The 27,618-nt window shown below is 41.3% G+C and overlaps 1 protein-coding gene across 1 annotated transcript; it reads left to right on the top strand.

The window, feature by feature from the left end:
* The first annotated feature begins 54 nt into the window (after positions 1-54).
* Positions 55-25,891, top strand: atp6v0a1b (ATPase H+ transporting V0 subunit a1b). Its single transcript, XM_080021624.1, has 22 exons — positions 55-81; positions 1,026-1,210; positions 1,422-1,500; positions 1,733-1,830; positions 2,412-2,540; positions 2,652-2,734; positions 3,375-3,501; positions 3,843-3,925; positions 4,037-4,130; positions 8,799-9,011; positions 11,384-11,534; positions 11,673-11,812; positions 12,890-13,053; positions 13,173-13,263; positions 13,371-13,489; positions 14,041-14,257; positions 14,765-14,872; positions 15,971-16,171; positions 17,728-17,745; positions 19,567-19,684; positions 20,281-20,452; positions 24,898-25,891. The coding sequence occupies exons 2-22, from the start codon at positions 1,094-1,096 to the stop codon at positions 24,989-24,991; spliced, it is 2,616 nt and encodes an 871-aa protein (XP_079877750.1). The 5' UTR covers positions 55-81; positions 1,026-1,093; the 3' UTR covers positions 24,992-25,891.
* The last annotated feature ends 1,727 nt before the right edge of the window (positions 25,892-27,618 follow it).

Below are 27,618 nucleotides of genomic sequence, written 5' to 3'. Positions count from 1 at the left end.
CGTGACCAGCGCAGCCTCCGTCGGCAGGTTGCGTGAGAGGCGTCCAGCGGGGAGGAGAAGACGAGGAAGCGGCGCCCGTCCGTACGTTCGTTTTTTTCCTATTTCTCAAATGTTGCTGGCGTTATATTGCATCGTCATATATAGGATTTGTATCTGATAAGCGTTTTGATTATTTATTATTATTATTATTATTTTTTTTTTTTTTTAATCATCATCACTAGCAGTAGTAATGGTGATAGCCTGCTTCGTCGCCGGAGCAATGCTTACGCAGGAGGAGGATGACCGCCTGGCGTCGACGATACAAATAGGATTTAAAATATGTCGGAGCTAACGGTACATTAAGCCCCCCCCCGTCTCCCCCCTATGCTAGCCGTCCAACCGATGCCTTCCCGCTTTCGAGCACTGTCACGGTGAAAAGTGGAAAATGTGTCAACATGCTGGTATTCGGGTCGAGATTGAATTTGCTGTCGGACAAGACGTAGTGAAGCGCCATCTCCGCGTCGTGATGCTGAGACGGGTTGAAAGCCGGGGAGCGGGTTCGGCGTCCGCGCGTCCTTGAAATGAAGGGCAGCGCGACAGCGGGAGGAGGCTGTTGTTCCCAAAGGCCTTTCGCCATTTCAATTTGTTTCTGGTGAACAGTAGCAATGTATTCCCCCTGCAAGACACAAATTTAATTCCGTTTCGTGTGAGGTCGTGAGGGTGCCAAAGATAAGGCCCTTGGGCCGGATTCAGCCCGCCCAGGTCGGGGCCCGCGGGAAAAATATTGTGCTATTAATATTTTCAGACGTATTGCAATTCAAATGTGCTTAATTGTCGATAAATAATATTGTTATCCTGGATCTTTACGATAACAATCAACTATAGTTTCAGTACATGTATTATGTATACTATAACAATACTTAGTATAGTATACATACATAACCTACTGACCTACTCTCTATTCAAGTGTCTACTAGTCTATTTCTGTAATAAGCAAACCTCTCCCCGATAGATGATGATGAGGAAATCTCTCATTGTGTCTTCAGGTCCCTGGATTTGGTTGTATTTATTTTTTCCTGTCGGGGTGTGAGCCTGTGAGGCAGGGGGATTCAACATGGGGGAACTCTTCAGGAGCGAGGAGATGACCCTGGCCCAGCTCTTCCTCCAGTCAGAGGCCGCCTACTGCTGCGTCAGTGAACTGGGAGAACTGGGCATGGTCCAGTTTAGGGACGTAAGTCATTCACATAGAAAGATGGATGATGGTTGCAGCTCAGCTGTTCCTCCTAGTTTTTAATATCTCTTGGCATTGATATTTCTCTTTGTGCTCTACACATTTGGGCTCATTTTTTTATTGTACTCATTTCACAGCCACCTTATAGGATCAGAAAGTCAAAGGTGGAAATGTACATGTGACAATTGTTTTACCTTACTCACCCGTGCAGCTTAATCCAGACGTTAACGTGTTCCAGCGCAAGTTTGTCAATGAAGTGAGGAGATGTGAGGAGATGGACAGAAAACTCAGTAAGTGAGGAGATAAATTTAAATTCAGCACCAGAAATAATGACAAGTGAAACTATGTGATGTGTATCAGTTGATGGAAAGCTCCTCTAAATTTTGTTTTGGACTAACATGGTTAATCTGATTAATGTTTGGTTATTTTATGTGGTGATTTATGTGCTTATTGGGTTCCTGGGGATCAATAAAGTGCTATCTCATTAGTCATCAAGTATTTGGAACTCCATCTCCTCCGCAGGGTTTGTGGAGAAGGAGATTAAAAAGGCGAACATCTCAACAGTGGACACCGGGGAAAACCCGGAGGTTCCTTTCCCGAGGGACATGATTGATCTGGAGGTAACCGTCTTGTGAGAGACTGATTGTTTTTAGGTAAAGGGTTTGGAAGAGGAAGTTACATTTTTTGTGGAATGGAATTACACAGAGAGCAACTGCAAATGACCTCCAGTGTCTGTAAAACGATGTACTCTTGCATAACACCATTTAGGGATAGCTGCTACTCTTTGCAGGTGCTGATTACTGACTATTTTCCGTGACTATTTTTTGATGATTTTACGATTTTCAATAGGTTGACTCTTTCCAAGTAGGAGGCATGATTCAAATAGAGACCCTTATGTATCTAAAAAAAACTGACATTAATAAAGATGTTATTAAATAGAGAGCTCGCCAGAATCCCTTGGTATGCATATAAGTCTGCTTGTGATCATTCTTATCTGAACAAAACCTGTCGGCACTATCCTACAAAATAGATAACACTCGGACATAGTGTTCAATATCAACCTTTCATTTGATATCGTTTTGACATTGGCAACAGGCCAATTATAGGAAATGCCACATTATGACTTAATCATACTGTAATTTAGGGGGCTGTGGCTTCTGGCTCATGTCCTCTGTGATTGGCGTATGTTTGTGATTGACAGGCCACCTTTGAGAAGCTGGAGAATGAGCTCAAGGAGATCAACACCAACCAGGAGGCCCTGAAGAAGAACTTCCTGGAGTTGACAGAACTCAAGCACATCCTGCGGCGTACACAGCAGTTCTTTGATGAGGTCTGAACTTGCGAGCATCTCATTTTGGGACGGTCTGCACTCAAATCATCAAAGGAAATATCTGACGTATGAGGTAAACCGGACTCACCGGCTTTCTCTCTCCTCTAACAGATGGAGGACCCCAACCTGCTGGAGGAGTCGTCGGCCCTGATGGAAGGCAATGAGGGGGGTCGTGGGGCACCGCTCAGGCTGGGGTAAAGTCACTAGATAGTCAATAAAACACATTATGATATGATGTATGAATGTAGGAATTTGAGTGAACCTTCAAGTAGGAGCTTTTTGTAACTTTGAGCCCATATTTACACTTTTCAGAAAATGACACAGAGATGAGTCCTAAAATATTTCCAGTTATTTCTGTGATATGCAGAATGCATATTATTATAATTTATATATATATATATATATATATATATATATATATATATATATATATATATATAATTTGCTTGCAATCATTGCCATTTCCCTCAACTTTACTGAGAAAAAAACACATAAAGGATCACAAACTGTATCACAAAAATTCCCAAAAACTCCCAAAGGGACTGAAATATCACAACACAAACCACAAGCAACTAAATTCGCAGCAAAGTTATGTCAAGCTATCCTGTAGTATTTGATAACTTTTTTTTTGACACCTCATTTTTAAATAAAGATGAGAAAAATAATGATTTATATGTCCACCCAAAGTTCTTCAGCTATTGTACAGCAAAGGTTTGAATAAAAATGGTGTTTCTACTGTAAGCTGAATCAGCTTTCTAAGGCACATAGTACTCGAAAGCCTTCACGTCACTGTACAGTAGAACAATCCAGAGCGCTGTCTGTCGTTCTGTTTAGATTCGTTGCCGGGGTTATCAGTCGTGAGAGGATTCCCACCTTCGAGAGGATGCTCTGGAGGGTTTGCCGTGGCAACGTCTTTTTACGCCAGGCAGAGATCGAGGACCCTCTGGAGGACCCCACCACGGTCAGCCACTACCAAGACAGACAAACAGATCGATAGATACAGTAGATACATACGTACATACATACGTACGTACATACATACATACATACATACATACATACATACATACATACATACATACATACATACATACATACATACATACATAGATACTGTACTTTCATTTACTTCAAAGAGACCCAGGAACCATTTCCCTGGTCACGTTTAAAATCCTAATGTAATAAGTTAACCCCTTTGCTCTTCAGCCGAACATCCGGCTGCCACGTCATTCAAAACACTGTGGCTGCATCCACAGTGTTTGTTGACAGATACTCATGCCTTCTTTCTTCTCTTTCCGACAGGGAGACCAAGTTCACAAATCAGTGTTCATCATCTTCTTCCAAGGTGACCAGTTGAAGAACAGGGTGAAGAAGATCTGTGAGGGGTAGGGGTCACGCATTATGAAATGATATTACTGCTGTTATAGACTTAGTAATTATGTTGTGATGTGTGTCTCAGATATTGTCAATTGAGCCTGTTGTTTCCCTGTCTGCAGGTTCCGTGCCTCTCTGTACCCCTGTCCAGAGACCCCTCAGGAGAGGAAGGAGATGCTGGCTGGGGTCAATACTCGTATTGACGACCTCCAAATGGTACGTTCTGCTCTTACTACTGCTGGATAGAAGAGAGGTTGGAGAAATCTGTCTTTAGCTTGTGTCGTACGCTTGATTTGTCTTATTTTTTGCAAGGACACTGTGGCTTTACGGTAAGCATTGCTGACCATAGCATTAAATGGGCATGCACTTTCAACCTCATTTCAATAAATCAGAATTCTTTTTGCGCTTATGCTTACTTAGATTTGAAATTCATATGCTTTCACACGTGTAACTGGGAATTGTTAAGGCTTTTGGAATGTACTCTTGGGAGCAGATATTTGCAATATATATATTTGCTGATACACTATTTAAAGGTGGTATTGAGTAGAAAAAGATGTCGAAGAATCCCTAAATTTCACAAATACACTTTGCACACACCCATAACTTGGCTTCTGCATCAAACCCATCCTAACTATTAGAAGCAGTACATCTTTACATTTTTGCATGGAAAGGTGGACCCTACCACAAGCAGAACAGAAACAGCATATAGCGGAGTACTTACATAACACAAATACATTGTATTTCTGTTTCTTAAAAAGTCCCAGCTAAACAACATTTATTTTGGATTTTTTCTTTAATGAGATAATCTTCCAGATTAGGACTTTAAGAGAAAAGGTCTCTTGAAAGAAAACCTTTTATAGTGGGCGATCATAGTGAGCGATCTGAATAAATCTTGCAAGCTGTTTCAGCCACATTGTCGCCTCATACACAAGTGGTCTATTTATTTGAAAAAATATTCTTTCAACCCCTTTGTAGCCATTGTTGTGGGGTTGTGCCCTATCAACCACAAATAAATTAAATGTCTGCTCTGAAAAAAATACAGGATGTTAGTATTCAAGGGGCATGTGTTTGTTTTTGATAAGATTTCTTTCCAATTACAGCAATCCTTGTAGTGTTCACATGTTTACTTGAACATTTGTTCTTATCTCACAAAAAAACACCTTTGTCCCCATTCACAATCTTCTGCGTTTCACTGAAACCTTGTCCTTATTAAGCATGGAAAAAAATGGTTCTGCTTGAGATGAAGCCTCAATCTGCCCTAACCTGACCCTGCCTCCCAGAAGAACCATAAAACATTGTAATTGTAATTGTACAATAGAATAAGACTTAAAGACTCTTCATTTAGCTTGATCACTCATTCAAAGTGACTTATAGGTCATCAATTACAGCACCCAGAACAGAGAAATTCTGATGGGCCCCAGCAACAATACAGCATGCATAGCAAGAATTAAGCAGTTTTGTTTGTTTCTTTGTTGTTTCTTCTGTTTCTGCTTTTTCATATGAAGGACCCTGAAATTTGATACACATGAGGCCACAAACCCATTTGATAAGATTTTGTTCTTGGGACCCCAATCTGAGCTAGATACTGTATGATTTAGTCCAAACTTCCATGCCTGTCTATACTATACTGCAGTTAAGGGAGATAACAGTAAACTACGGTCAAAACATTCATCAACAAGTCATTATTATACTTTCTCTAAGGATGCTAACATTTTGGAAATTAAATAATGGTAAAGTTTATCTATTAATATTTTTGCTGTGGAGCCCCTGGAACCTCTTAAAGGACCCCTGAGAGTCCCCGGACCCCATGTTGAGAACCACTGGACTATATCTGACCCATCACGGATTTTAGGTTCATTTGGTGCCGTTTGACTATTTTCAAGTCATTTGAAAGGGAAGAATCAGAGCTTCAAAACATGGTGTTACTTGTGCCAGTCAAGCAAATATTTTTAAAGCTATGACTTAGTAATGACAGGGTGCGGCAAACTGTGTTTCTGAGATAATCACCCTCAAAGGTTTCCCCCACACTTTGCTTCATTCAGCCAGCTCCCAGAATGCAAATGGTTTGGAGGACCAACAAAGCCACATGGCTATTTGCCACATGGCCACTTGACACTGCTGAATGGGGACTTGACACCCTGCTGAATGGGGAAATCTCTGTATTTTTCTTGTGTTTTTAGGGAATGTTAAACAGTGTCATCGACACACAACATCTTTGTTTTTAAAAAAGCTTTTATTTAACAATAAGAATATACATGTTTTATAAAAGTGGAATTATTTAGGAGTTTAAAAGTGTGGACAACACAACAAAATGTACAGTCTGTCAATAATATTAGGCCTTGTATATTTACCTCGGTGTGTCATTTCATACATAAATGTGCGTATGCCAAATATCTTCAAAGTTCTTGGAGTTATTATGTGGGCTTACCCCAACCCTTCCCTCTGAGAGCCTGTTTAGGGCCTCTTCTCATTTTCTTTTCGCCCCTTGCTGCATTTTCAGGTAAACTTGAGAATCGTGTCCATTGCTACTTGTTCATAATTAGCATCACCAACCTCAACAGACTTCATTAAGTCATCAACTTCTTCCATTGTAACAACAACGGGTGTATCGTCGGTCTCCTCTGGTGGTTCTTGAAAATATTTGGGTTCATCGTCACATTCAGGTTGAAATCCGCTCTTTGAAATCCAGGATAACGGCGATATGAGATTCAGCATTGCTGTCATTCCTCGGTGTCGGAGAACTGACTATCATCGCAGAAAATGAAGTCCAGTACGCGCTGCTTACACTCACTTGGTGGGACATATACTAAAATTGGAACGATACAGAGTAGCATGGCCCCTGCGCAAGGATGACACGCAAATTCGTGAAGCGTTCCTCATTTTTTTATGTGGCACGGTGGCGCAGTGCATTGGGTTATCTCCCAAATAGGAGCCTTTCTGTGTGGAGTTTGCATGTTCTCCCTATGCTCACATGGGGTTTCCTCCACCTAACGTCAGTCCGGACCCCCACCAAAAACATGCACACATCATCGTCTGACCAGCGATGGACACTCATCACCAGGTCCACGAATGCTGCCCACTGCTCCTGGCTGTGTCCCCGGAGGAAGGACAAGCCAGGATGGGTTAAATGCAGAGGCCTCATTTCACCGCATGTGTTGTAGTGTGGTGTGCTGTGTGACAATTAAAGATTCTTCTTCTAGGATCTGGCTTCCGCCACCCACTTCTCGTAATCCATAACAACACAGAGATGAACGTTTCACAGACAAGTGAAACCGAAGGCTCCTCGTCCTGCACTTTAACCATCTGTTTACAGAAGGGATGTCAGCTTTTCTTCTTCACGGGTCACGCCACCTACACAACAGTGTATTCAGGTGTTTCTAAAAGTAGTACGATTTAAAGGTCGAACTCTATCAAAATGGTTTCACATTGTGACTTCACATCACATGGAATATGGAGGAATGATTTTCACCCGGATTGTCGCGTTAAAGGAAACGATCGATCAGCATTGTTTGAGGTGTTGTTTGAGGTGCATCTCGGTAAGTGAACTGTTTTCCCATGTAATCTAACAGGAATATTTAACTTGACGGTTTAACATTTATCTACTATCTATAAATCAAACTCGGTTTTAAAAATACATGGGGTCATGGGGGTCCTGCTGGCTCGCCTGTGGGGCGGGCGCTCGGGCGGGGTGTAGGTCTGTCGCCGTGGGGCCGGGATCCGGGCCTGCTGCCTTGCGCCCATGGCCCGAGTTCTGTGCCGGCGGCTGCGTCTTGTGCCTGCACCCGGGAGTTGGTTGTATGTGGGCGTGGGGGTTGATCCGGCTTCTCTGGGGGCCCTGAGGTCTTCTGTGGCTGCAGGGCAGGGTACTCGGGGTGGACACCCTACGGCTGCAGCCGTAGGGTGTCCACGGAGCTGCGGAGTTCGGGGGGGCTTCAGGCCCCTTCCGCTGCCTGGAGGTGGCGCGACATATTACTGACCTTCTACACCAATGCCAATGGGGATAAGTCATGTACACTCACCAGTGGAAATCTACACACACACACATACACACACACAAACACACACACACAGGCGGTCCCATCACACACGCACACACCATCACACCTGCTTCAAATGCACCCCAGCACTCTCCTGGTTGCATTCCTCTCCTTACCTCCCTCATTTGCTGCCATAACTATGACAGGAAGAGGCCACGTGACCAGTTGTAGTTCCAGTTTTAGTGGACCTTGTTTACTGTTTTTCAATACATGTTGTCATCCAATGACCATGTTTTTGTGTAAATGTTGTTTGTTTCTGTCTATTTGTCTCACCGTGGTGATTCTCCCCCTCTTGGAGTAGTGATCAGTTGTTTATAGACCCAAACATGATAAATAGTTCTCCAAAGAGGGGGGGTTGGTGGTGGTTCTCCATAACCAAAAACTGTGCCCTTGTCATTCTACAGGCCATCCAGAGGACAGAGTTATTGCAGCAGTTCTTGATGATTTAAGAATTAATAAAGAGTTGCATTGCAGGTTGAGAAGTTGAACTCCACTTGCAGACTAACTCTGTTCTGAATGCAATGGTATACAAATACTCTGTGTTGTATGCCCAGCATGCTGACAGCGCAGGTTTTAAAAAAGAAAAGAAAAAAAATACATTGAGAGATTAAAAAAAAAACACAACGGAACACAAATCTGGAAAAATCAAATTTTCCTTCTAGAAAGGTTTTTTCAACTTATTTGGTGGCTCATGGGGATTTTATGCGCAACATAGCGGGCTTCACTGCGGTGGATCACATTATGAAGAAATGGGAGTTCTTACTGGGAAATTCCTTCATTATTGCAACCCCAAGCAGTCTGTCTGTTTCTTTCTCTACCTCTATCACCCCCTCTCCTCCTCTTCCAGGTGCTGAACCAGACTGAGGACCACCGCCAGCGGGTCCTTCAGGCGGCCTCCAAGACCATGAGGGTGTGGTTCATCAAGGTGAGGAAGATGAAGGCCATCTACCACACGCTCAACCTCTGCAACATTGACGTCACGCAGAAGTGTCTGATTGCGGAGGTGTGGTGCCCCGTCTCCGACCTGGATTCCATCCAGTTCGCACTCCGCCGCGGCACGGTGAGTTCACCCCGACAGTCTTTTAACACAGAGAGGAGTTTTTCTTTCATGTACCCTTCCCTAAATTCCAGGAATGCTGGACTACAAGGAGGGAACAGTTAAAAAAGTTAAAAAAATACTTGAATTAGACATTTGAAGACTGGTGAATTGGATCAGTTACAATAAACCAGTTAAAACAGTATTTGCAATAAAATATTGATCCATCTTGGCATTTCTTACCCTCAATAAAGCAAAAATGGGTCTCTGATGCAAAAAGGGAAACAAGTGTTCATCATATGAGTATCAGCCATAACAAGCAGATATTTATTGATTATCATTATCAAGCCCTAGATTTAATATCGTGCACACCTAGTTATGTACATACCCATTTGGGGATAAGACCACTACAATACCAGTAGGCCTGCCTATTCCATCTGCTGGCTGTTGACTCGGCTTGACTTGAAATTTGGAGATTTTCTGCTTTGCTCAGGGTTGCATCAACAGGGATATAGTTGAGACTGTGTACTTGTGACCTTCGTATCTAGTCTACTACTTTTCTTTCAGTTTCATATTTTGACACTGCTTCCTGTTTCCATGGCTTTGTGTGCCTGGTCTTCCCTGCTGTTGAGTTATGACACGTCATACTGTACGGACTGTGTTGTGAACAGTGCTAACGGTGATGAACTGTCACATGCTGGTTTATTTTGTCCACTGCAACTGAAAAAAAAGGATGAAAATGGTACTGATTATACAGTACGAGACTGGTTCACATAGAGGTCAGCACTTTGATTAGACTGACCCCTCTCGTATCCAAAGTTTGCCAAAGCAACAGGACTACCTCATTCCTAAAGAAAGGTTTGCATATGTCTGTGTCGTCCTACAGTGTGTTGCCTTTGGCAGTGCACAGCTCTGACATAATCTGCTGTGGTGCCAGGGTTTTCTGTTATTCTGAATGACTTGGCCAGTTTTTCAAAGGGGTTCACTTCCATGTCTGTTCTGTTTAAATGTCCATGCATGACAGAAACGTGTGAACGTATGACATAAAATGTTTTGTTTTATTTGTCAAATTCACAACATTGCAGCAATTAAAAAAAGGTGAAAGTGATTTTGCTAAATTTGTGTAGCTAGATAACAAAGTATATCATAATAAATTAAAGTCTCCTATCTCTAAATCGGATCAGTGCCTCCCCCGAAAAGAACCTTTGCTTCAGAACCACCTCTATACCCTTTTTTAAGTACATGCTTTACTTTATGGGGGCTGATTGTGAAAAATGATATGTACAGGTAGGTACAGTAGATTCCTACTGCATCAGCAACATTTTAATGACATTCTATATGCCATAATTATATAGGTTGACTCCCAGCATATGCACAAGTCAACTACATACCCTTATACACACAAAGGGACATTAATACAGATAAACAGTATACTAAATATATTAGTGTTGATTTATTAAATAGATGTATTTGTTTCTGTTCCTTTATTTTATTATTTTTTTATTTTATTTTAGTATTTATTATTGCGTGTATCTGTCTCCTTTTTCGGAACACAACGTCCTGCTTAGGTAATAATTACAAGCAGTACTAGTTTTCACAGCCAGTACCAATTCTGATTCCTGCGAAGACTTAAACCTTATAAAGTCTTGGCTAATATAGAGTACGGAATCGCAATTTATTACTTTACTGAACTGTATAGACTCCTTTTTTCTCCACTAGACACATTTAACATGTGTGAAAAGGTAGAAATCAAGTACTGTTTCTCCAATTTCTGGAATGTTTGATATGGCTCTTGGTAGACATTTAAAACTTGGCCCGTAACTGTTGGCACATGTTGAAAAAAAATCATGATTCTTTGAAGTTAACTGAAAAGCACAAGAGTGTGTCCAGCGCTCAATCACAGATCTCCTTTGTCCGCAAAAGTAGTTTAAGGATAAAGAAATCCCCCAAATATTATGAACAAACCCTGACCAAGATTCAGCAACTGTATGGCCTCAGATATTCTCAGAAACCTCATTTGCTGGACTGTTTGATAACAGATAGTTTCCAAACAAGCCACCCAATACCTTCTGTCCAAATGGACCAATACTGGCAAGAATGGTTTTGATCTTGCAGTTACGGCTGGCATTTCACCATAGGAACAGCCAATCAAGGCTCAGGGGTATTGTGGTATTTAAGTGAATTTTTCAGTCTCAAATTTGAGACATTGGTAACTTGGGCCAAAGCATCAGCCTATAGCAGAGTTTCATCATGAAGGACACTCTCAAGAATCTGTGTTGCATAATTCTGCATTTTGAAATAAAATCTCTTATGGGGATAAAAAGTGGGGAAAACACTTCTGGAACCAATGGCTTTGCCAATGTTTGTATTAATACAACTCAAAATTGGTCCAATAGGAGAGGAGCGGCTCTACAGTTCCTTCCATCCTCAACAGGATGCAGACCAAACAGACTCCACCCACTTTCAACAAGACCAACAAGTTTACCTCTGGGTTCCAGAACATCGTGGATGCCTATGGCATCGGGAACTACAGGGAAATCAACCCAGGTTGTATTTGAATCCACAGTGCCACAGATATGTGTCTGCAGCATTCTAGCAAATAAATAAATCCATACAGCAACTTTTTATATTTTTTTTATACATTGTGCAGTCTACATTGTAAAGCTTATTGTTACCTCATTACAGCTCCATACACCATCATCACCTTCCCCTTCCTGTTTGCGGTCATGTTTGGAGACATGGGTCACGGTGTGCTTATGACCAGCGCGGCGCTCTACCTGGTACTTCGAGAGAGCCGCCTCCTCTCCCAGAAGAGTGACAACGAGGTATGAGGTCATGTTTACTCAAATATGATCAGATTGATCTAATAGAATAGTGTCTAATGCCATTAAATGACAATAACAGACAACAGCCTTTGTTGTTAGGATTTAGGGCAGGGGTGCCCACACTTTTTCGGCTTGCGAGCTACTTTTAAAATGACCAGTTCAAAATGATCTACCTGCATTAAAAAATGCTAAATATATTTATTTATATATATACTGAGTTTACTTTATATATACAATATATGTTTGTGTACCTTGCATCACTGCATGAACCCTTTCGGCACAATACAATTAAATACATTCATGGTCACTACCTTACTCTGATGACTTGCTCTGAATGGAGTCGGCCAGGGTTGCATAGTCCGGACAGTGGCTGCTGGTAGCCAGCCTCAAGCAGGCTTCCAAATGGTCATCAGTCATGGTGGAACGCTATTTGGACTTTGGACAGGTGAAACAGTGTTGCAATTTTTGATGCGAGTGAATCACCCTCAATATCTTCCCTAAATGGGTAGCACATAATTGTAGCGATTGGCTCGAGTAAAGCAAAGTCTTGAAACAGTTTGTCAAAGTCTGACGGACAATTTTCAATCTGCTCTGGGTAGCGCGCACTGTCAAGTTGCGCACACGCCTTCCCTTGGGTCTCCAGCTCTGATGCGAGGTTTTGAAAGTTCCCAAATCATGGTGCTGCAGCTTTGAAGCTCTAAATTAATCTCATTCAACATGTTGGTCAGATCAGTTCAAAAAATATTTTATTTTTTTTGATAGAAGCACGATCTCCCCGCACTACCTTTGCGATCTACCGGTCGATCGCGATCGACGTATTGGGCACCCCTGATCTAGTCCATGGATTACAGACTGTTGTAATGAAATTCAAATTCATAAGTACAAATATTAATATATATAATCTACGACTAATTCTAATACTACTACTGCTATACTATTATCACTGCTATTGCTACTACTACAAATCAGTTATTATTGCCACGCTCCCATGATTTATACTACCACCGCTTCTCTGACTACTTCTAAGGCCAAATTAGGAATGAATCGTCAAGTACTGCCTTGCTGATTGTTCTATAGATGTTCAACATGGTGTTTGCTGGTCGTTACATCATCCTGCTGATGGGGATTTTCTCCGTCTACACGGGCATCATCTACAACGACTGCTTCTCCAAATCGCTCAACATGTTTGGCTCGGGGTGGAGTGTCCGGCCCATGTTCAGCACTAAAGGAGGCAACTGGTCGTAAGTCACCTGTTTATCAGGACAATCACTCACATGGGGCTCTCGTTCAAATCAGTGTGAAGAAAATTAAAACGATTTATTTATAAAAAAAAACAAATTCCCTCATATTTTAATCAAAGGTTTGAGACGCTTGATGGAAATGCAGTTCTCCAGTTGGACCCAGCAGTTCCAGGGGTATTCAACGGGCCTTACCCACTCGGGATTGACCCGGTAAATGCTACACGATTATTAAATACAGAACATTTTCTGTCAAATATGACAAAGACAAACGCTCCCGGTTTTGACTGCGAAATACCCTCTTTTAAATTACCTTGCAGATCTGGAACATTGCTACCAACAAGCTGACCTTCCTCAACTCCTTCAAGATGAAGATGTCTGTGATCCTGGGTGTGATCCACATGCTCTTTGGAGTGTCTCTCAGCCTCTTCAACCACCTGTGAGGGCCACACACAACTTGCTGCAAAAGGTTTAATGTGACAGGGGGATTGTGATAACCAGACATAAAAAACTTTAAAAGTGAATTCTTTCAGCTGATTATACACTGGACAACATTTCAAGAGACATTGGCAGGCAATGTTCTTCAAAATTCATTAGCAGTTGTAATGTTGCTGATAATTATTGCCCAGAGAGACAAACTCCAGGATTTTAAGTCACATTAAGCTGCGGCTGGGTATCGGAATCAAAAAGCAGCCATCATAATGATTCCTCTTATTAATGTTGACCAGATGGATGCTAGAGAGTAAGTAAGTGCACATACAAGCAGGTAACCAAGGCTGCTGTCTCCAACAAGGTTCTGTACCTGTTGGAACCACACCTGAGAAAGCCAAACCTACGCCCTGATGTGAGTAATTGGAACACACCATAGAGAGGGTGATGGGAGTCCAGTTATCTTAGTTTTATACAGTTGGAATTGTTGGTATTAAAACATTCACTGGAATCTGTAATGAGACCCAACCCGTGCTCCGCCTACCCTCTGCCGCGCCGCAGGTACTTCAAGAAGCCTCTGAACATCTTCCTGGGCTTCATCCCCGAGATCGTCTTCATGTCCAGCCTGTTCGGCTACCTCATCCTGCTGGTCTTCTACAAGTGGACGGCCTACGACGCCCTCACCTCCAAGGACGCCCCCAGCCTGCTTATCCACTTCATCAACATGTGCCTCTTCAACTACAACGACCCCACTAACAAGCCCCTGTACCGGGGACAGGTGCTTCCTAACCCACTCCTCCTTCCCTGCTCTGCTCCTGGCTTTCTGCCTGACACCCCTGCCCCCTGCCCCCCCCCCCGTCTGTTCAGATTATGTCACCACTATGAACACAGTGACCAATAGAGAGGAGCATGGGAGCATGAAGCTTTAGGTACACTTTGTAGGCTACAGATGGAAGTAAAGGCCACCTCCAGTATTTTTTTTATATCATTTTTGACAGATAATTGATTTTAGCCCCGTAATTAGTAGAGTGGAACGAGGAGGAGAAGGAGAAGAAGGGAGGGCTGTATTTCAATTATTCAATCAGTAATTCAAGCATTTTGCATAAAAACTAGAGATGAGCCATTTTCTTGAGCTACTTTTATCTGCCACATCTGTCAAAGGGAAAGATGCAAAACAGTAAATTTGGGGTTAAGACAGGGCCAGTGCAGGCAGTTAGCATATTGTAGCAAAGTCCCCCACTTCTCCGACCACTCCATCTTAACCTCTCTCTGTTTGAATCTGTAGATGGGGATCCAGGTATTGCTGGTGCTGATTGCCCTTGCATGTGTACCCTGTATGCTGATAGTGAAAACTATGGTGCTTCGACGCCAGCACTTGTGGAAAAAGCACCTGGTATGTGGATCTGACCTCTGCCTATAACCTATGATGACCTTTTATGCTGATGTGATCTATAAAACTATGCTATAACACCTTTTTTTCTTTCCACTTCTATTCTGCCATTCATCTCAATGTACATTGTATTTGTGGAATGTTGTGGATGGATGTGTTGCCATGAAACACTGGCTTAAAGCATGCCTTGGGACGCTTACAAAGTCAAAAAAATAGTTGAAAATTGCCTTAAGATCTGATCTGATCACTTTGAATGTTAAAAAACAATTATTGATTTCAGACAATTACCTCCAGAAAACTATTAGTCTACCCGTATATTTGAAAAGTACATTTCCAAGTCACTGTATATCAAAAACACTCAAGCTCATCATTATCTCAAGAACACACTGTTTTTATTTATCAATAAATCAATTACAGTTAAGATAATTAGGTTAATATGGTAATATAGTTAAGAGACTGTTTTTGTTTATTGTTGTTCTTATGATATTATCTATCATTTAGTAACAAAGTGACAAAGTGGCAGTCCATAAAACCGTACTGGATGTGTTGGTTGGATTAAACCAATTGGATTAAATGGATTCAAAGTCCCAGGATGTTTTCCCTCGATTACCCTCGTTTACCCTTGTCTTCACTTTTAAGATGGTCACCTTATTTTCTCGTAGGCTTTCTTATCATTGATTGATAACAATTTAATTTTCTTTGTCGCTTTAGGGGGTAGAGATATTCTTCATCCGAGAGTGCTGTTCTTTTTTTGTGAACCTTCATCCCTATTGACAGTTTACTGACACTAGCTACACTGAAATTCACAGTGCCCACCCAATCTATCCATTGCTGGCCAACAATAAAAAAAACAGCACATGCATTACGCAAATACATTGAATAGCTGTTTTTTAAAGTTCCAGCTAAATATGGGATAAATATGAAATATGGGAATTTCATCAAAATAATCTTATGGATTGCCACTTTAAGTACTTGATATCTTCTTTGGAAATGCAACTAAACTTATCGGGTTCAGATTTACTAAGTGATGACAATGGATAATAGCGTGCACCCCAAGGCTTGCTTTAAGTTAGACCCAGCTCTTGTGGCTTTTGTATCTAGTCCCAGAAGAGGGAAGAAACCGCAGCAGCGAATCTAGAGCAGTCTTTAGAGCAAACAGGCGTGTCCTCATCATGCACCGGACTCACCCAACAGGGCACGCAGAAGTTTGGAGGGGTGCGAGTGGGCAATGGGCCCACGGAAGACGAGGCTGGCATCATGGACCATGACCAGCTCTCTCAGCACTCAGAGGAGGGTGATGAGGTGAGATTGTTTTTCACGACATCTACCTGGTTAACGCTCTAAAAACTGACTTGACCTGACTCAACTTCACGAGACACATTTGACATCACCCCTGACCATTTTCTTGGACAAGTATTTAGGGTATTCCTCCTGGTTTGATGTCAAAGTGATAGACAAGGTGTGTAGACAAGGTTTAAGAAATAAAATAACTGAAATGAGTTTATTCTATTTACCATCTCGTTATTTGCAGCAGCCATGAACCAGTTCAGCATCTCTGGAAACTAGCGTTGATTAGAAATTTACCATTGAGCTTGTTTTTCTAACGGAGGCTCCGGCATTAACTTCTAAAACCTGTCAAAATCCCATAAAACCATAAGTATAAACAGTGTTTCCACTCTCTGTTCCCAGACTTCATATTTACCACGTTTTAAGATACGCATAACAGAAAACAATGTCGTTTTTTTGGAGTTATCCAGAGATAGGGGTAATAAACCCAAGGGTAAAAGCAACGAAAGAAGGATGGGTTGGTGGAAAGGGAAGGGATAGATAAGAGATGGATTTTCCATTTCAGTTATGTAAACAGCAACTAGGTTTGCATGAGAACCGGCTCCAGGGAGCCCTCGCAGTACCAAGTGGAATTTCTGAAAATATCACCCTGTTTTTTTGGGTTTTTTTGACTCTTGCTCTCTATGACTCAGAGTGTTCTACTACACTCAGAGTGGAGTCTGTTGGCTTGACTACATCATAAATCTCAGTGTTTGCGTTAAAAAAATGAGTTTTAGCAATATTTTTTAATTTTGGATTTAGCCAGTCCCTTAACTAGTCGTTACTTTATTATCAACATACTTTCACACTTGATATTGCCATTTCAGGTGGGGGTACAAGGGTTTAACTGACTTTAAGAATGCAAATGATTGCTTCTTTAAAGCGGTTGGCAACGTCTGCATACGTACTTCATGTTCTCGAATTGGGCAAGAATCTTGTTTGTCCCTGGGCCATTATTTATTGAGACCTTTCTTATTGCTTTTTACTCACAAAATACGGTTACAGTAGAACGTTCAATGACAATATCACTTTCCCACTTTTCGGGAGGTCAACTACGTTATGCGCCTAATCCCAAAAATGTAAGTTTGATTTAAAATGTTGTCAAATTGCAGCCTCTTACACTTGAAAAGAGGGTTGTAAGCGGAACATGCAATAAACATGCAGACATTGTTTTCATCATGATTAAAATCTCCTATCCTACTTACGGTACGGTTGTGGCCTTGTTGACTTTGCTATTGCTAGAAACTAAAACAAGGAATAGAGGAATGACCAGTTTGCTCATTGAGTGGTCGCCCTGACGTTAACACTGGCGACTTCTGTTTAGTTAAACACAAGTGGAATGGAGATAATTCACTACTCAAATACTGGTTATGTTTAGATTTTGAGTTTATCTGTTCGATATCTTAATGTCTGAAAATCTGTGAGTTATATGTTGAAGTTTTTTCATACACTGACCTCCACGCTTAACACCTTTTACCGCCCATTGCCTTCCAAATGCGGGTGCTAACCTTTGACCTCTGCTTACTTACAAGCACGCAGAGGAGGAGCCGGTAAGAGATGGAAAATGGTTGACCCTACTGCATGTTTGAAATACTTTTTCTTTCTGTCTGTCTGTCTATCTATCTGTCTGTCTGTCTGTCTGTATGTCTGTCGGTATGTCTGTCTGTGGTCCAATCAGTCTGTCCATTCTCCTGTACTACTCTCCTAAATGATCAGTCTCCCAGTACAAGGCATTCCGTTTGTGTTTTGACCCAAATTGACTTGGTGTGTGTTTGTACCTGTGTATGTCAGAGAGATGAATAGGTCAAGGCATGTAAATAAGTGCCTGTAAACATGTCTTGTGTTTGTGAGAAAGGGAGGGGGAGAGAGAGAGAGAGAGAGAGAGAGAGGGAGAGAGGGAGAGGGAGTCTGAGGAAACACCTCAAAAGAAAAGGCTCTCAGTCTACAATGGACTCGCATGACTGAACCTTGTTGCCCAACTTTGGTGCCAAATAGGTCAAAATCGGGTTTTGAGTAATCAACTCTCTCTTCAGACTTGACCGTTTATTTGGCGACTACATTGTATGTACTTCCTCTATCGCTTGTTCTACAATTTCACTGTTCTGTTCGGCTGGAATGTTCAGTGGACTGATATTGCGGAATGCTGATCAGCGTTCATCACCCGAGCCGTTCTTGTCGCCTCCTTGCATTTTGCCATTACGGCATGTTGGCCGGCATTGTTTTCGTGAGCCGCCCACGTCCCAGTTCCCCTCCGAACGGGAACAATGAGCGCCGGTTCCGTGAACTGTTGCGTGGGACAAAGGATAAGCCGTGGAAAAAGGAAGTCGGGTCCCCGGGCCGAGCCAAACCCAACAAGCGCAACATACAAGGACTGGTTCCTCTATTCCCCCCTGCCCCCCTCCCCCCACTTCAGCCCCATTCCTCAGGCAGGGAAGGCTGCACTTGCTCCAGGGTGTAGCGAGCGACTTAGTTCACCTTTGCGGGTACATAAACAAAATGCTACGCTTGACATATATACGTACACAGACACACCAGGCGTCTTTGGTCTGTTTTGCCTGGGCTCGGACAAGGGGTCAGAGGTCATTGCGGTCTCTTATGAGCAACACCCATTATCAAGATAAGAGACTTTCCAAAGCACGATGTTTCCATCGTGGACAATTCTGACATGACGGTTAAGCTTACTTATTGTTTTGACTGTGACCTATGTTGTTTTCTTATTGTAAAGCACTCACTTGAATGTTATCATATCTTGATAAGATCAGATGACAAATTATTGAATAACAGGACAGCGTGTACAGTATATCCCAGACAGGATCCGACAGTTTATTCTGCTCCAGCCAAAAAGTGATTTTTCACTCCAAAGGTCATCATAGATTTTTAATCACAGATATTCAATCCTCTGATACTTTGATACTGACAGTATTTTTAATAAAAGCCTTTAGCAAAGCAAAATTATAGTAAAACTTTGTTCAGAGCTTAAATCCCCAGTTGACTGACAGGAAAATCAACTCTTCGTGGAATTTTAAAAATGTTTAAAGAAATTGTACCCAGACAAGAGGAGCAATATTCCTGTGCATTAGGAGCTTAATCTATATAACTGTACATAGTCAAGAAGATTTTGAGAAGAAAATTAGATCCAGGGAGAAAAATAAAAATTTTTTTGGTCAGAATAAAGCATTGTCATTTGCAAGGATGAATATCATACAATGTTTTTAAAAGCCTTGTTTCCAAAATGACCCGTTTTTCATCCCTACAGCATCAAATTTGTCAATTAACCCTCTAGGTCCTCTAGGCTGGAAGCTTTCTGTTCAATTCAGCCGAGTCTGTGACTCCGTGTGTGTATGTCAAACGCGTTGTTTTCTCTGCTCCAGTTTGACTTTGGGGACGTAGCGGTCCACCAGGCCATCCACACCATCGAGTACTGCCTGGGCTGCATCTCTAACACTGCCTCCTACCTGCGTCTCTGGGCCCTCAGCCTGGCTCATGCACGTGAGTCTCACACACACACACATACAGGTCAACATAGGCTCAATAGCAAACTTCCACACACCCATGAATATGTCCACTGTGATAATTTATTCACTGATCCCTGTTTTTCATCTAATTTATAGGTTGTTTTTATTATAAAAACTGTGAAAAAACAACATTATTGTCAAAGTGGTAACTCTCTCAACCAAAAAAGTTAAGGAAAATCAGTTGATGGTGCGATGTTCAAAGGCGCTAGTGGTTAGGGCTGTTGCGATTATGAAATCGTATTTGACGATTTATTGTCATGCAAATAATTGCGATTAACAATTGAATTGTCTTTTTTGTTCATTTCATGCTCCTATCATAGTATAAGCTTATAAAAAGTGTAATAATACTTATCTACCTATTGCAGCAGAGCTTTCTAATAATATTTAATATTGAACATTGGAACATGCAGTTGAGGTTGACAGTTAATTTGCCCTAACCCAAATGATTGAAAGTCACCTAATTTGCATTTCATTTGTTGCAAGATTTCTAACATTGGCTTAAAATGGATGGATACATGTGATTGAAGAATGAAACAATATTACAAAATGAACTCATGCTGTTTCCCGCAGAGCTGTCGGAGGTCCTGTGGTCGATGGTGATGCACCTGGGACTGTCCTCTCGCAGCGGGGGCGGCTTCTTCTGCCTCTCCATCATCTTCTCTGCCTTCGCCATGCTCACTGTCTGCATCCTGCTCATCATGGAGGGGCTGTCAGCCTTCCTGCACGCCCTGCGCCTGCACTGGTGAGTGACGTGCACGCACGCACGCACATACCAACAACAACAACTCACGTATGCATGGGACACTTTTTCGAAACTGGGTTAACCTGTATTTGATTCGATTTCTAATGCCCAACTCTTAGCTTTACATCCTAAGCAAATACATTTGCAACTGTAAGACTTACTGTTAAAATGAATCTTAATCTTGTTGACCTTATCTTCTTTATCTACTGAGCTGCAGAAACTGCTTTCACAAAGTGTGTATTCTAAAATCAGTCTCAATCTTTGTTTGGCTTCAAACCAGGGTATTTGCAGGTATAAGTAAATACAATTTTTCACTTTGCAAAACTAAAGTCCAATTGTGAATAGAAAAGAGATATATTTACTATTTACTGTAAGGTGAAATTAAATCTAGTTATATGTATATGTATATATATATATATATATATAAAACTAGATTTAATTTCAAGAAAGTCTCCAAAATAGGGATGTTAACAATTTACCGACTATCAATTAATTGCTAATAATAAGCTAAGAATTTAATCGATAAGATTTCAAATTAAACAATTAACTGAGCAATCTGCAACAATCTTGTTGTAATTGTATCAACGAGGTTTCCGAGGTTTATTGTTGCTCAGCAGCAAACCGTCAACTCACGCAAAAACAAGTCGTAAATATTCTTGTATGCGCGAACCTGCTCAGCGAGTCTTGCCTCAAATTTCTCCATTTTGGAGTGAAATAAGGAGAAACATCAATCGTGCCAAGTCACAAAATCTCGGAGGTGCCCGACCTCGCACCATCGCATAGGTCCCTGAGCGCCATGGCGCCACCCCCTGGTGACGTCATTAGCTTTTATCTTATTATCTTATCTAATCGAAATAGATTGTTTGTTAAGGTTAACAGCTATCAATTAAAGAAATTCTTTCAAATTTGCATCCCTACTCCAAAACCATATTTCAGACTTTTTTAATATAACCAATATAGATGGGACCGATCCAAACCAATATCATTTACTCATCGGATATCAGACCTACGTCGCCGATCCACGTGCCGATCCAAATTCCATTCCATTCCATAGCTTGCGCTGGACCATGAATTGCCATTTTATTAAGCTAATTGTATGGTCTGCTTCCTCGAGAATTCAACTCGGCAAATAATTAACCTGCACAGCAGCCAAATTCGAATATTTAAAAAAATAACACTCTTTGAATGCTGAAATTGCCATTTGATTGTCAATTACAATTTTTATTTCTATTTTTTTGATAAATAAATAATTGATTATATTGATTGATTACAAACGCGGCGGCACGTCTCCCTCCAGTAATTCCACAGATGTGGCGATCAGAGTCGGAAATAAACCTGACTATCACCGACGGAATGTCCTCTAATGCAGAGGTTCCCAACCACCAGCGGACCGGGGCATTTGCCACCGGGCCATGAGGATTCGGGCGGGATTTTTTCAGGAGCAATCTGCAATCTGCTCTGCAGCGGAGCAGCAGCAGGAAACTGAGTGAATCAAATACATTTTATTTGGTTTGTTTGGAGAAAAGATGATCGGAGCTACGGAACCGTGCGTAACGCCTCCCCGCCAACTCCCCAGTACTAAATTTTGAGCATTCAAAAATTTGATATATTCGAATATTAAAAATAATAAAGCAAGGAATATCTGCAGCCTTAAGCAACAAATAATAATTTAAAAAACAACTGTCATCGGAATCATTGTCCGCACATACAGTATGTATCGGAATCCGATCGGAGCTGAAAAACAGTGGATCGTTGGAGCTCTAATAACCAAGGCCTTCTCTTTGGCTAAATTGAATACTTTCCTCGACACTCACACATACCGCTTATGATGCCAAATGTTGAACTGTTCTATCTCAGCCTCTTTCACTTGTGCGAGGAATGCTGGAATGTTTCCGAACATTAAACATTTCTCAGATGCAGTTACATACCCCTTGTTTATGACTGCAGATAGGTCCAAATCACCTGCAGTGCCGTCGCCTCCTAGCACTGCCTTCAGCCTGACTGATCCAATACTGTAAACTTGTGCAAGAGAACGCCAAGTTGGCAAATAACAGATCAGTCGTTGGTGTCATAAATCGAGTAGGGTTACTTTAGTTGCAGGTCGCAACTATAAGAAATTAAATAATAATAATAATAATAATAATAATAATAATAATAATAATAATAATAATAAATAAAAATAATAGCAATATAAACCTAAAAATATAAATAAATAAAATGCTCAAATTGTATTCTTTTTTTATGATTTAATGAGCTTAAAGGACACGTGTAGTATGGAATAACAGGGTAAGAAAATAAAAAAAAATGTAACACTAAGGTGCGTTTTCTGCCATCCCGCAATCCGTGCAGTGGAAGGTTCCAGCACGCACACGACGAGAACAGACTGTTTATTTTCTTCTGTCCTTCTCGGCCGGTTTCGCACTCTTAACACAGAGCCTGAGCTCATGGTTCAGAAACGAGGCGCTGGCCGGCACAGAGTCCGCTGTGTTGTTGTTAGACTGGAACCGTTTCTGGACTGATCGGCATATCTAGGTTCAAGTGGAGCCGCTCTTCTTCTGTCGAAAACCAAGTCCCGTCTGTCCTTCCTGTAAACTAGTGCAAAACGACTCTACTGATCGTCAGGAAGGAATTGAAAGTATTTGTACTTTGCAATGGTTTTTTCACCAAAATTTGTTGCACAATTAATTATGAAAGATGAAAAGGCCTTTGTGAGTAAGTGCAATTTGATTTAAACACTTATCGGTGGTCAAACGCACTTTAAATGGGGGATGGTGGCTCAGGCGGTAGAGCTGGTGGTCTAGTGATCTAAAGGTCGCTGGTTCGATCCCAGGCTCCTCCTGCTAGCAGGCTGTAGTGTCCTTGAGTAAGACAATTAACCCCTCATTGCTCCTGATGGCTGCGTCCGTCGGTGTTTGAACAATTGTAAGTCGCTTTGGATAAAAGCGTCTGCTAAATGACTAAATGCAAATGCATTTAAATACACTCAACTGGGTGCTGAACATTGTAGGAGTTTGACATTTTTGCTCAAGAATTACTTTTAATGTTCGATACACACATAACATTTTCCAAGAAGATGCTAGGAAGTAGGAAGAATAAGTAATAAAATATAAAATTATGTAATTTACAAAAAAAAATAAAAATCTTGCACCATACGCTGTACAACATATCCAGCACTAAATATAAAATATGAAAATCGATAAATAAAGTGGAAATTATTTAGCATCATTTGTACAATATATTGTTGAATAATAATCTATCAAATAATAATTAAACAATTAGATAATAAACCATAACATAAGATAATAGATATCATAGGCGAACTGTCTGGGGGAAATTTGTCACGAGATACAATCATGAAATGCACTGAAGGCTCAGAGAGCAACAGTAGAAATGTGCCTCAGGGTGGATATCTCTGAATATTAAACAGGTCGGGGGCTGCAGGTCTTCTTCGCAAACCACCCCCAGTGATCCGGGCGTTAAAAGGAACGTTTTGGGACATTTCGCGAAAAAAGCGAGTGAATGGAAATAGTCTCGTTCAAAATCTGAGCCCCTCATCCAAGAGCCTCTGATCTGGTGACCGCCATTCACACACACATGCTGATGAGTTTTCTCTTGAAAGCCAGGCACACACACATACGTATATACACGCGCGCGCACACACACACACGTGCATGCAGACCACCGCACTCGTCCCGAGTCAACCATCGTGTGTGTGCAAACATTTTTTTCCGTCTCCACAGCTGGGTGGAAAGGCAGACGATAGGATCTCTCATTCACTTCTCTGCTGGTTCTATGTGTTGCCCTCCAGCAACTGCGAGAGGCAAAATATTTGCCGCAGCTTGGAGACATTCCTGAACGCATGCACCTTGACCTTTAGTGAAGAACTTGTTTAGAGAGATTTTAATTAAAAAAATGAGAGTACTGCTCTTATGTCATCTTTTTTTTTTTTTTTTTTTTTTTGACTGTCACATTAACTCAACAGCTTTGCTTACGTAGATTTTACGATTGATGAAGATTTCACATAATATTAGAGATATGAAATGACTTGTGTTTATTATCTGATGTCAGGTGACCAGGCGGTCTGACTAATTGCGTCGGTAGAAATATTGAGAAAAGCCCTATTTGGTCACATACCGATCTAATCATGTCCTCAGGCTGTGAGACAGGTTTCCTCATGAAGGTCCCATCGCCTGAGTCTCACAGTTCATTAATTGTACAGAGTTGGCATCTCTGGAAATGTCCGGGGGTTTTTAACAGGTCAAACAAGCAATATCTCAACATTTATATTCCTCCAGACTAAAAAGCAAATAAGTAAGGATTTGCTTACTTATCAGAATCACTGGGTCACTGGAGTTTTGGACGTCTGCCGCAGCTTTCAGAGACGAGGGCTAATTCCGTCTCTCTCCGTCTTTGCCTCTTTTTTTTTTTTTTTTTTTTTTTTCTAGGGTGGAGTTCCAGAACAAGTTCTACTGTGGCCAGGGCTTCAAGTTCGTTCCCTTCTCCTTTGAGAGCATCCTGGAGGGCAGATTTGATGAGTGAACTGGGAGAACAGGAGGAAATCCCCAGGCTTCTTTCCACATCTGTGTGCATGACGCCAACAGCAACTCTCTTCCGCCCCCTAGTGGCCAGTGTGTCAGGTGTGTCGTGTCAGTAGTAACTATCCAGAGCTGTGAGCATCGTGTCTTGAGTCCGTGCTCAGGCTGGTATTGGTGTGGTACAGTGTTATTAACAGTATTTGCTTCACAGTGGGGTACTGAGCAGTTTCTGTGCATTATTTCTCCACCACCTGCCCTTTTCAACAATTAGACATAACCCAATAAGTGATGCCAATTGAGGTACAGGGATTGAAGATCCCAACAAGCTTCCACCACGCTACTGGTACCAATCTGAATGATGCACAATACATAACAGAACAGCATATTATATAGTCCTTCATTCCAAAAGGGCTTTACAGGACGACATTCACAAGACAATGTTCTCCCAGCTCTAAGCTCTCAGTCCCTAATAGATCTCATACAGACAGTAGATTTCAATGCTATCCTTTGGGGGCTACTGTGTGATGTTGCTGTAATCATTTTCTTCTGAATAAATGTAGTCCTCATAGTGTTACATCCCTAAAATAGAAGGGTTTGTGCACAAAACAACCACTCTATTACATTTAAACAATTGACGAAATGTCAGTATGTCAAGTATTTGTCAAATAACTCAGTTATTAAGGTTGCGGACACAGTTCCATTTGGTTTAGACATATCCTTGATGTGAAACATAATTATCCAATCTTGGTTTATTTATTTTTCCCCCATCATTTGTTGTGGTGTAATTCTATTTGTGTGCTGTGATGCGTGTGTTTTGAGGCGCAACCAGCCCAGAGAAACAGAGAATCTACTTTAAACAACAAGAAAACTGGTGTTGTGTGGTATATGTATCGATCAGTCCTGAGCGCATGTGTGTTTCGTGATCAGTACAATAAAAAATTGACCTGGGGATAAGTCTCGCGTTCCATTGCATCCTTGCACTCTGTTATTTTTTCCACAGCTTTTCACTTTAAAGCATTGATTTCAACCCCAATGTCCCAATCGGCCTTTTCCACGCCAACGCATTGTACTCAGTCGGAAAACAATAACCTAACATGAATATGGATCACCGGGGAAGAGAATTTGCAAACTTTAAAGCCTTTGCCGATTTATTTTGACAGGTTATGTATAGCTGAGCACATTTCAGACACAAGGGAGATTCAAAGTGCTTTACATGGACATAATATACATTATAATAAAGCAGCAAAGGATAAAATTATAGCAATATAAAGCTAAAAATAGATGGATATAAGTGCATTTACACTTAAGTTAAATTTAAAGATGGCAGGATTTTAACCTGTATGCACCCACTTGGGCTGTTAGGACTCAAACCCAATAATAGCACTATGCTAAAGAAAGTAAATTCCTACTGGTCTCTGCAGTAACTACGACGGTTGTAACCCAGATGAAGCCCTTAAATCCAAATCCTGAACAGTGGAGCGAATGAATGAAAGCTTTCAGGTTCGAATAGGTGTAGCTGTTAAAACTGTTGGGGGTGGGGGGGCAGAAAAAATAAATGCTGAATCAGCAAAATGGCCCCTGATCCTGTGTTGAGAAGTTCCTTTTAAGTACAGTATCTGACTGTCCCTACACCCGAGTCTCATTGAGTTGAGCCCGAGGGGGATCAGCTGCACTGTGAGGAAAAAGAAGAGGAAAAAGACTTGATCTGTCAAAAATATGATCAGATGGAGAAAAGCTTTGGAATCATCTGCCAAGCAAATGTCACGTAGAGTTTGCGGGCTTTCTTCAAAGAAAAAAAAGTGGACGATCAAGTCTGATACCGAGAGAAGAAAAATACGTTTTTTCAGTCGTTGGCAGGTGACATATAAGTTATGAAGTGGAACCAAAAGATAATTCGGGAAAAATACTAAACTTGAAAGCACATGAGAATATAGTTCAGAATGAAGGACCTCAATTATATTGATAGAAATACACAAATCAAAGCCTGGTCCACTGGCCATAAATGGTGTTTACTACTAAAGTTATTGTATGCCTCCAGATTATTGACACAAATCTGAATGAGAAATCGCATTGCACCAGCTCACTGCACCAGCATTCAGTGCATTCCTCTGTTGGTCATCTACATCTTTTATAATTAATGAATTTAATTTAAAGATGCTGGAGAGGTCTTTGTGTGTCTTCAGCCTAATTTCTATCATGAGTTGAAATGGAAAAAGTTTATTTGATAGGGCTAAATTAACTATTCAACATTTGAGAAACCTGAAAATGCTATCTCATAGAACCTGTTTTTGATGACATCTGGTGTCTAAAATATATATTTTTTTCCGCTAGAGTGTACAGACATGAACCAGTACACACATGAAAGGGGATGGATATACTGTATATCCAGCCATTTTCATGTGTGCACTGGTTCATGCGGTGGGCCCAGATGTACTTTCTCCATTTACTTTTCCCATAGCAGGTTATTAAAATGGAGTACTGGAAGGTCACAGTCATAACCGTGGATCAAAAGGTCAAATCGTGAACTCTGGAAATCCTACATTAGGTTTTAGGGGAACAGTAAGGAATCCAGTTTGACTAACATAAAACGAATGAGTAGGCCACTGAACTGTCCTGCTATGAGTTTACTGA

This window comes from Zeus faber, assembly GCF_960531495.2.
Source record: "Zeus faber genome assembly, chromosome: 20".
Lineage (NCBI taxonomy): Eukaryota > Metazoa > Chordata > Actinopteri > Zeiformes > Zeidae > Zeus > Zeus faber.
Note: the sequence above shows the minus strand (reverse complement) of the source record. Positions and strands in the feature narration are given on the sequence as shown.

Excerpts from the sequence above, each read along its gene's own strand:
- atp6v0a1b (XM_080021624.1), top strand. The coding sequence starts at position 1,094 with ATGGGGGAACTCTTCAGGAGCGAGGAGATGACCCTGGCCCAGCTCTTC. Across the intron at positions 4,131-8,798 it reads GTATTGACGACCTCCAAATG|GTGCTGAACCAGACTGAGGA; the intron begins GTACGTTCTGCT and ends CTCCTCTTCCAG. Across the intron at positions 9,012-11,383 it reads TCGCACTCCGCCGCGGCACG|GAGAGGAGCGGCTCTACAGT; the intron begins GTGAGTTCACCC and ends TTGGTCCAATAG.